General features: G+C 36.8%; 1 protein-coding gene across 1 annotated transcript; it reads left to right on the top strand.

Moving 5' to 3' along the window:
• The first annotated feature begins 2,819 nt into the window (after positions 1-2,819).
• LOC120633344 (glycine-rich protein DOT1-like) lies at positions 2,820-11,291 on the top strand. The gene is made up of 4 exons (XM_039903536.1): positions 2,820-2,847; positions 3,185-3,320; positions 3,423-3,596; positions 11,263-11,291. Exons 1-4 carry the CDS (start codon positions 2,839-2,841, stop codon positions 11,289-11,291), a joined length of 348 nt encoding a protein of 115 aa, XP_039759470.1. The 5' UTR covers positions 2,820-2,838.
• Positions 11,292-11,757: the final 466 nt, after the last annotated feature.

The following is an 11,757-nucleotide window of genomic DNA, read 5'->3' as shown; positions in this document are numbered from 1 at the left end:
TCGAACCACTGTGTGTTTTCTCGTTAATATTATAAAGCTTCAGAACATTTTAGCTGTAGGTACGTTTGAACATGCTAGTATCACCCGTCTAAATAATATGTTTGTGTGACAGGAATCTTATGGCAGACTTATTAAAACATTTCGAGAAAAGAAGATCGTATCTGAGTTATATGAATCTCGATTCTAGAGTTATTCCAACTGCATCGAAGGATTTATGAGAAGAAAACCATTGTTTCTGCCCAAACCGTTAAAATTTCCTAAAATACTAATAAAAATCCACAGGAATACATTCTACTACCTACTAGTGAGGAATAAAGATTAAGTATATTAATTTATGAATAGTGCAATAAAAACTAGATCTGATTAAAGTAAGAGAAATAATTGGAAAAACTACCTGAGGACCATTATTTTATGATAAAACAAAATCGCAATTATAAATATTTCATTTTTAACATTAATTGTGTCACAGCCGCCTTATTAAACATAATATATACAAACAAACCGGCAACGCTTTATTGCTGAATTCATGTGCTATAATTATTCTTAATCAAACTAAAACTAAAGCTGTCATAAATCTATAATTCTATCTAATAAATCTTACTGATATTATAAATATAATAGTGTGTTTGCTTGTTTGTTCGTTTGTCCCTTACACCCTAGCTAATCAACGAATCAACTTGATATTTGAAATAGCGTTAGTCGAAAGGACGGAGTCACATAGGCTATTTTCTATCCGAGGAAAACAAACGACTCCCACAGGATTTTTAAAAACCTTAATTAGCACGGTACAAGAAGATATGATATGTTGATAAGAAGAACAAATAATAGCTATATACTTACATTATTTGATTTGCGCAGTGGGCAGCGACCCTGCTTTCTGAGCCCAAGGCTGTGGGTTCATTCCCACAACTGGAAAAGGTTTCTGTGATGAACATGAATGTTTTTCAGTGTCTGGATGTTTTTATGTATATTATAAGTATTTATGTATATTATTCATAAACATATTCATCAGTTATCTTAATACCCGTAACACAAGCTACGCTTACTTTGGTCTAGATGGCGGTGTGTTTATTGTCGTAGTATATTTATTTATTTATTATGTCGTAAGTATATAGCCGTATTTTATTTCTTGTTACCTAGGTGTTAGAAATAATGTTCATTGTCAAATGTCCATTACTTGCCTTTTTTTTAAAACGATAGTTGAAGGACCAAGCAGATGGTCCACCTGAAACCATCGCCTATAAACAAGCGGACACAAAGCCAACACAAATGCGAAGAACTCTTCCTGCAACATGCCGCTCTGTGTACAAAAACCTGAGGCGTAGGTGTTAAGCCTCATATGCCTGTAATTACAACGGCACCCACGCCCAATAAACCGGAGACATCATTGCAACAATGCTGCTTGGCGGCAGAAATAAGCATATTGATAGTACTTCCCCGAACGAGCTGTTACAAAAAGCTCTATTACTATTAAAACCCACCTGGTGTTAAGAAATTGGCTCGATCCACCCCGATCCCACGGAGAGCACGTTAAGCCATCGCATCATTCCCGGTTGTTATCACTAACATGTGATAATAATCACCCATCCATATTGTAGTAAAGTTAAATTCAAAGTCAAAAATATCTATTGATTATCTATCTCATTAAATTATAATGAAATTAAAACACACACACACGCATACACACACACACACTCGCACACAAACACACGCGCGCACACACACACACACACACTCACACACACACACTCACACACACTCACACACACACACACACACTCGCGCGCGCACGCGCATACTCACAAACACGCACGCGAACTACTTTGCACTTAAAATATGTTGTTATATCCTTTTCCTTTAATTTTTATTTTTTAGTTAACATATCTTCTTCTGTATAACATGTCTATTTTTTATCTTTATTCAAGTAAGGGCAAAGATGGCCTATGGGCCAAAAATTTGTTCATAGTGAGATGATGGGGATTATTACATTCGTATCATCATCATCATCGTATCACCCATTACTGGACTACTACAGGGCACGGGTCTCCTCCGACAATGAGAAGGGGTTAAAGCCGTCTTTCACCACGCTGGCCTAGTGCGGATTGGTGGACTTCACACACCATTGAGAACATTTATTTATTTATTTAAACCTACTATGTGCAAAAGGCTTAAGCCTTATCACTGAAAGGGATCTTGTTGAAAAAAATTATATATTAGATATATCTCGATGTTTTCCTTCACCGTTGTTATTCTATCACTTGCTTTAACGCACAAAACGCACATAACAGAAAAGTTAGTGGTGCGTGCTTCGAACTCGGCCCCCCGAAAGTGAGGTCGATGTCCTACCCACTGGGCTATCACCAACGTTTGTATACTTAACACTAAGTCTACGAGGGTTCAAACAAGTTCTGGTTTAAGTCCCAGAATAAATTAGCCGGGTGTTCTTTTTGTTATCACCATCTCATACTGTCGTTTAAAAAGCAACCAGGTTAGAGCAATAATTCAAACCCAAGCTTTTTTCACATGTTATTAATTATTAGAGACCATAAAGTCATAATTACCCATTAAATACCTGCCTTGTGTTAGCAAGCATATAAATGAATATTTTCACTAAAAAATCTTGATTAATACTCGGACTTAACAACTGGCCGGACAAAAACAACGAATATTATCCAAAAAAACTTTGAGATATAAAGATGAAATGAGATGAGCTTAAGATAGGTTATTTACCTGCCTCGGTCTTTAGTCACAGATCGCACGCTAAAGGTTGTGTTCGTAAACCTATATATAAACAAGTTGGTAACACCGAAAATCAACACATTGTCTTAGTTTGCAACCATGAGAACCGTAAGCAACTTTATATTTATATATTTTTTTTTAAATACTGATTGCTTTAGTTTTTAAATTAAATTATTTATGATTGTGATGTGTTCAAAACCAGCGACATCTTAAAATAATTATTATCCAAATAGGAGAAACATAAAATAAAATCCAGTTAAATGAAATGGAGTGTCGGCTTCTTGGCTAATTTATTCAACAACCATAACCCAGCACTAAAAACTCTGTCTTTAAAATTAATAAATATTTAGAATTATTAAACAAATGCTTTTGGTTTAGAGGTATCCATAGATACAATTGGTCTACTTACAGGAAAATGATATTGAAGATGATATATTTTTTTCAGTTATTATACCTCTGCAGTGTATGCGTGTGCCTGGCTTACACCGCAGGACTGCCGTACTCAGCGAAGGACTCCGACACTGACTCCAAGCCAAGAATGGTGACAGAAAACATGATACACGCTAATCCTCGACTCAAACGCACCATTCCTTTAAAACATGGCCACGCACGTCCGTTTCCGTGTCACGGAAAAGGTTACGTAAGAGATCACGGAGGTGGTGGATCCAGAGGTGGATACGGAGGGGGATATGGGGGTGGATACGGTGGTGGTAGAGGAGGTGGTTTTGGAGGAGGTAGTGGTTCCGGAGGTGGTTACGGAGGTGGTTACGGAGGTGGTTACGGAGGTGGTTACGGAGGTGGTTACGGAGGTGGTTATGGAGGTGGTTATGGAGGTGGTTACGGAGGTGGTTACGGAGGTGGTTACGGAGTTGGTTACGGAGGCGGTTCCGGAGGAGGTTACGGAGGTGGTTACGGCGGTTGATTTGGTTTTGGAGGTGGTTAATGTGGTGGGGGTGGAAAATATGGAGGTGTGTCCAGCAGAGGAAGATGATTCCGGAGGAGGTTACGGAGATCAGATTTGAATCAATCATCTCCGTAACCTCCTCCGGAACCGTCTCCGTAACCAACTCCGTAACCACCTCCGTAAACTTTTATTATTTGACACAATAATAAAAGTTAAGAGTAAATTTTTGTTCAGAGTATGAAACCCTATCCACAATGTAACAAAAATTTTTAACGCTTTTGTGTACACTTTATAGTTATTATGAATTAGTTTAAACAATTTCGTCTGGTTGTCGCGTAATTTTCTCTAAAAGCAATAGTTAAAAAAATTACAGTCGCATGGCTTCCAATAAAAACTGAGAAGTTAATTTCAAAATTATTAGAGGATTTTATTTCAAAATGTATCTAAAAACAATGATTCTACATGTCAACATTGTACATTAAAAAAAATCTACATCTAGCTAATAATAATGTCCTCGACTTTAATTATATTGTAGTGTAATTTTATAAAATAAAGATGTATTATATTTTTATTTTTTGTTTTAAGCAAATATAATGTAAAGCAATTTTCGTGCAACCAAAAACGTTTCATCCGGAAGTGGACCGGAGGCTGCAAATCTGGCGGCGCAGAACATCTGGACAGAAGTTGCACAATGTTAAATTTAAATAATAAAGATATATTTTATAACCTCTATTTCTTTCTTTGCCTAAATAGATAATAATAAAGATACCGCTAGCCGGCATCTTCTCGGAAGAAACTGGTTTGCGTTCTCTCAAAAGTGCTTACAAAAAAAAAACTAATTATTTTGAATTTTATATTTCGTAGACCTTTTTTGAGGTTCCTTATCAAATTCCAAAGTTGGCCCATTTTTGCGAGTCAGAACGAATGCTACACTTGAAATTTAGATGGCTTGTTCAATAGGAAGTTTAAACAGGAACCTAAAAAAATGTGTGTTATCATATAAAAGAAGGTGCCATTTATACAATAACATACTTTATTCCAAAACTTTATTTTTAAACCACATCTTTTGAGTCAACAAAAAAAAATGGGTTGGCACTGAAAACTAACTACGTTAGTAGGTACATTAGTGAGAGTTATTATTCGTCAAAAATACCAGTAAAGTGTAACATGTATAATTGTATTCGTTAGGTTACGCTATTAACATTTTATAATCCATAACCAGATCGTGAATTTAATTTCGGTATTCCCGACGTTTGTTCGGTAATGTTTCTTTTTGTATGAATAACCATAATTCACGGCCAAACCACTATAATTTAGTTTCAAGGCCAGTCTACACTGCGCATAGAACCAGAAGCTTAGCGTTTTAGTTTGCGTCGTTTTAGAGTTCGAGAACATAATGAATAACTCTCAGTTTTCCTTAGCATATTTTCCCTCACCGTTAAAGCAAGTTTATAGGTGATAAAGTCATAGTGCGTGCGTGCGTGCCTGTTTTCGACGATTTGAGTGCTTCCGAACGCGAGACCAAAGTCTTGACCACTATAGGCTAGAACTATTTGTAACGACTAGGTTGGATGCTGGGAATATAACTTAAACTAATAATTTTTGTTCCCATCTTCCAATACTGTCATTGATATACAGAAGTAGCAACTACTACTGACATGACATTCATTATAACGAAAATATCAGGAAGTGCAAATCATATTTATAGAGGTGGTATCTATGACCCTTGAATCAAGAATCTTGATTATAAAACGTAAGCTTACAGAAAAATCCTATAGATAGGCCTACATGAATAAAGAAATTTTAAATTTGAATTTAATTTGATTAAAAAGCTTTGTTTGGACTCACTAGCAATGGTATCGTTTATTAATCCCTATCCCGATACCTATCGCTATCCCTACTAATATTAAAAATGTCATTGTAAGTTTGTTTGTTACGCTTTCACGCAAAAACTACTTAACCGATCATCATGAAACTTTGTACACATATTCTTGGAAGTGTTAGAAGTAATATAGGATACTTTGTAACCCGACATTAAGCTCGGTTCCTTTGGGAGAGAGGATGAGTGTTTGACGATTTTACACAACAACTCCGACTAATTATAACCAATTTAAATAATTATTTTTGTACTATAGAGGTTATAATGTGTTTAATTTTGCCCAAACTGTGGTTGGAGAAAGAGCACAGAACTCCTCAGCAGACAGCGGCAAACCCCTCATTTAAGGCTTAGCGATACTGAATACTTTAATTTTTTTTTAGATCTACACCTAAATTTAATTTAGGTATAAAAAAACAAAATTAAACGCAGACGAAGTCGCAAGCAACAGCTAGTCATATTATATTTAAAAAGGAATCAATTTATAACAGTAGGTAAATGGGATAAGTAGGTATTATATAAAAATCTAACCGGAATCACGAAATCATTATAAAAGTAATTTACTGATTTTTTGGCGTCCGATTCGGTCAATGTCATATTAAAATGCAAAAAAGCGTATATTGTGGCGTTTGTACACTTTGAAAATTAAATTAAACAAAATATATAATTTACGGTAATTACTAATTTTATACATAGTTTAGGTTATATTTATCTTTTTATATGAAAAAAGGGTAAAAAGGTATTAACATATTTTAACAATTTACGGTAGGGTCGAAAAATTTCAGCCTGAAATATTTAAAAAGAGTTGCCATAGATTAGATACAAATTAATATGCGATTTCTGGTGGGCTAATTCCCTATGAAACTTGAACGGAAACTTGCTTATGAATCACATAATAAATTTTAGATTGCTTCATCACATCAACCGATAGACGTCCACTGCTGGACATAGGTCTTTTGTAGGGAGTTCCAAGTTCCACGATTCTGAGCCGCTTGGATCCAACGGCTACCTGCGACGCGCTTAATGTCGTCTGTCCACCTCGTTGGGGGTCGACCAACGCTGCGCTTACCAGTACAGGGCTGCCATTCCAGCATAGATTACTTATCAATATCGAAACCTTTGACTATGTAATGACTGAGTCTACGCACAGAAAGTCGAAATACCAAAACGTCATTGTTATGTAAGTATGTATGGTAAGATATTATATTAATTTTGTAAATTTCGAAATGTCACCGCATTATTGCCAGTTTGGAGGTTGGTAACAAAAGTAATTAAAAAACTGTATTCTCAGAGGTGAAGCGGTTATAGCCTAGTGGATAAGGCTTCGGCTTTCCTTGCGTGGAGAACGGGTTCGAGCCCCGGCGACTAATATTTCGGAGATATGTTCGTTTTTAATTTAGGCAATTTAAATATAACGCTTTAAACGGTGGAGAAAAACATCGTGAGGAAAACTATATGCCTGAAAGTTCTCGACACCGTTCTCAAGGGCGTGTGAAGTCCACCAATCTGTTTGGACAGCGTGGTAGACTAACAACAATTCTTATTCTAAGAGGAGACCCGTGCCTTGTAGTGGGCACGGGTCGGGTACACACACAGGTAGGTTTTTTTTTAAATCTTTTTTTTAAGGGCTTTTACAGAACAGCTGCATGTCAGCCCTATCGTAAACATTAACTTCTATATTTTATCAACAAATAATCTAAACAAGTCGCACGCCTCGATGGAGTCTGGTCTTCCTAAAAGGTTATGAAAAACGCCAACGTGCAACTTGTTTAGATTTAAAGATGCAATTAACTGGTTCCTAACTACGTCATAACGAGCACATTCCATCAGCAAATGATGCACATCATCTGCTTAACCACATGTGTCACATTTGGGAGTAGGTGTCTTTCCCATAAGGAATCCAAATTTGTTAGACGGAATGTGGCCTGATCTTAGCCTATGTGCGAAAACAACATATTTTCTTTTCAGCCGTGAATAACTACTCCAAGGTACATGAGGAGGCTCATATTGAAGTGTTATATATCATATCTCTCTCTCTCTCTCTTCTATCTGACATAATTGCCTATAATTCGGTAGTCATTCAGAATATATATTAGCATATTTACCTTTCTTGGATGCATGTTTTGCCAAAAGTCAGCCTCCTCATTATCTGATAGGCCAATGTGCGATGGAACTCATTGCAATCTCAAATCAACACCCCTACCAGTCAAATCATCTATTGTAGCTAGCACTGCATAAGCTATCGATACACCTCTGAGACCACAGGCGGATTCTCAGAGGTTGGAAGATAAGAAATAATGTTCCCAACTTCCACCTAGGTTGGAAGATGGGAATAAGTCGTTATATTATTTCAAAAAATTCTGTAGTTTTGGTATATGAACCATATATTCACAAACTTTGTGACTTAGATAAACAAAAAACCCGCAAAAATACGCCAAAAAACTTTGAAGTGCTGTGTAAACTATTTTAACATTTGAGTATGTGTATACAGCACTAACTGAAGTTAAGCTTACGCCAGGTTATTTACCTGTATCGAACTCAAATATTATAGTAATTTTTTATTTATAGATATAGATTACGTATCTGGAATTAGTCACAACTCTTAAAGCTAAGAGGTCTTCGTAGACCTGTATAAATAGCTTCGAACCACCAAATACCACGACATTAGTTCTTTTGCAACCATGAACACTGTAAGTTATTTTTAATTACTACAAATCATTATCTAGGTTGGCTTAAATAGTTCTTAGAATAAAATTTAGAATAATTCAAATTTTTTATTTGTCAAGAAAAATTTAGTTATTTCAAACTTGGAATGTACTGGATTGCAGTGATAAGCGTTCTTTAATATATCGATATATTTGGTTGGAGGCTTTGGCTTGGTTAAAAACCGACAAAGACGTGCTTCTCAGCGATTTAGCGTTCCTTTACGATTTCGCGTAGGAACTGATCAGGGTTGTAACTATACCCCTAACAGGATAGCCCGTTTCCATCTTTGACTGCTCTCTCTTACCAGCTTTTAGTTACTAGTAGGTAAGATTATGCTTACAACATTTTTGTTCTTCTATTAGAATCTATTAGGGTGGGTCAACGCTAAGAATGTTAAAAAATCCACCCGATACTTTGATGCCTTGGGATCGTTCGTTTAATATTAATCTGCACTCTATTAGTAGTAGTTGTATTGATAAACCCTACGTTAGAAAAATGCTCTGCCTTACGTCTTTGATGTGCGTTGGCCTTAATAGAATTGTATTCTTTTAGCCGGAGCAAGAACATACATAGTTATGCCCCGGTATCCACTGGCTATTAGACCTCAGTATATTATTGGAAACAGTTTGGGTATTCTATTGGATATCCCACGATATATCAAAGTATGTTTCTTCTTGGTATAGTGGGATACTATCGGTTATATAAGTATACGGTTGGAACTTAGGCGTACTGTAGCCTAAGTTCTAAGAATCTAGTCCAGGGCAAAACAAGTGACTCCTTTATTTTAGGGTCGGAAGGTCTGCATGTACCGGATGGCTATACCAGTGCGCGTCGTCGTCATTTGTTTGCTTTACCATGCTGCAGAACTAAATTGACTACGTACGCCCCACTTACTCGTGCGCTGCGCTTTTTAATGACCTAAGTCATAGTAATTCGGAGCTGGACATATTTCACATCCCGCGCCTTCAGCTCCAAAAACAAATTAAAATGTTATTACATAGTAGGTGCTCTAAGATAATAATTATATGTTTGAATGTTTTGTTTTTATTATTTTTGAACTTTTGGTTATTGTTATTATTATTGTTTTTTTTTATTCTTCTTTATTTTTTTAGTTTCATTAGTTTTTTTTATTTATATAGCTTATTTTTATGTTTTATTTTTATTTTATTTTTTGTTACTATTACTTGTTGTTGTTAAATAGCCCCAGGGAGACAAATTGGGCAACTGTAATGACTTCTAGGGGGGTGTTGCTAAATAAATAAATTATTGTGTCCTACTGCTGTTCTAGCGTGGGTTTTCCTAGGTTCGGGTTGGTGTTTAGAATTTTTTCTTAAGGTGAAAATACTATTACAACAATTTTCACGGAAACCTGCTCTTATAGGTTGTAGTTGTACCTTCCACGCTACGCTGTGGCACATTTTTATGGAATGGTTGAGAAATGAGAAACAAAACAAAGAATACATTACATATGTCAGCGAGTGTTTTTCTCGCTTTCGGCAGATGGCGCGGTCACTGGTATATCGATCGTTAAAAAAAACTGTAGTTTCGCGATCGCGGATATGTGACTGATGCAAAAAATAAATAAAAACAATTCTTAATGCGGATTATATATCATGCTAAATTTCAACTCGATCGGTGCAGAACTATTTGAGTTCTTGAAACTTACAACAAAACGTACACAAACCAACATAACATTTTTTTTATATATATAGATTACCTAATTATTCTCTCATAACTTTCCGGCATACTTTGATAGAGCCACACATGGTGCTAGCGGGTGGTGCTTGCCTCTCAACCCGTGCACAGAAAATAATCAATCATTATCCTATCAAGCAAGCTCCTCTTTTAACTTAAAACCTGCATGGATTTTGACCTTTTTTGGCTTACTTAGTTTATTCCTTAGTAGTTTTAAGATCTTAACGATGCCGCACGCGTGATTTCGTCATGTAGATTTTACCCATGTCATGTTTATTTTACCGATCCTGTGATCCCTGTTATCCTACCAAAGGTTGTGTAGAAACACTTGTTACCAAAACGGACATACCTAATTGTATCATCATACTCGTATCACATATTCGGTCGAAACCACTTTTCCTGCTGATAGCAAGTCCCCATTTAATATTTAAGAAGTCTAAAATCTAAGCAAACCCATCTGCATACATTTAAAGCAGAATGCCCCAGTATAACTAAAAAGAAAACTTTTAGCCCTCTTTGACGGCCGATTGGCGCAGTTTGCAGCGATCCTGCTTTCAGTCAAAGACATGATTAGGGTCAAAGGCCGTGAGTCGATTCCCACATCTGGAAAATGTTTGTGTGATGAGCATGAATGTTTTTCAGTGTCTGGGTGTTTATATGTATATTCTTAGTATTTATGTATATTATTCATATTATAAATATTCATCAGTCGTCTTAGTACCCATAACACAAGCTACGCTTACTTTAGGGCTCGATGGCGATGTGTGTATTGTCGTAGTATATTTATTTATTATTTATCTGGGATATCCGTTTTAACCAGGCAATGCTTTAATAAGTTACGCCTAATCTTAGGAGATTCTTAGCCATACATCAACCGGTTACCAAAAGCTCATCAAATCAACCAGCTGACGTCCACTGCTGGACATAAGTCTTTTTAGGGAGTCCCAAACTCACAATGCATAGGTTTAGTGAAAACGGGCTAGAATGTATGTAAATGTATACCTACGCACAAACTATATCCGTAGCTCGTTATTTACAAATACTCGTTTTTTGCAGTTACTGTACGTCGGTGTAATAGCGTGCGTGTGTGCGGCCTACGCACTGCCTTATCCAGTAGAACCTGACAATGATGTTACCAAATTGAATTCAGAAACGGAGAGCCTCGTTCCCGCTGAGTCTAGATTTGGTCACCGCCCAAGATTTGGGGGTAGAGGAGGCGGTTTCGGTGGCGGTTTCGGAGGTGGAGCTGGCGGGGGTTTCGGAGGTGGGGGTGGCGGGGGCCTTGGAGGTGGAGGCGGATTTGGAGGTGGTTTTGGCGGTGGTTCTGGGGGTGGCTTCGGAGGTGGATTCGGAGGTGGTTGGGGACGGTGAATTAAATTCTTTACACACAGCAAGTATAAACGCCCTAACCTAATTCTCTGAGATGTAATGTGACGAATAAAATTCTAGATTTTGCAAGTTTTAGTTTTTAATTAATTTAAAACGTCATAACCCTTATCATAAATAACATGTCACTACACAGCATTTCTGCGTTGGCAGTATGAGAACCTTAGCTTAGTTGTAAAGCGCTAAGGCCGCGATTGACAGTTAGTCGCAGGTTCGAATCCTGTTGGTTCCGAAATTATTCCATTCATTTCAAAATTTAAAAAAATCGTAAATCATAAGTTTGTGCCGCCACAGCCGGAGATCCAACAGGACATGTTGTGATGTAGGTACCTTTAAAGGGTCCAAACACAAGGCAACTCGTCGCCATCGAGATTGCACGTGTATGTCCATAAACCTAAATCGCATCTCTACAAGCTATTAGCGATATAAGAATCTTAGCTTAGAGGTTCAG

This window comes from Pararge aegeria, chromosome 21 (genome assembly GCF_905163445.1).
Source record: "Pararge aegeria chromosome 21, ilParAegt1.1, whole genome shotgun sequence".
Classification (NCBI taxonomy): Eukaryota; Metazoa; Arthropoda; class Insecta; order Lepidoptera; family Nymphalidae; genus Pararge; species Pararge aegeria.
This window is presented reverse-complemented; position numbering and strand designations above follow the sequence as displayed.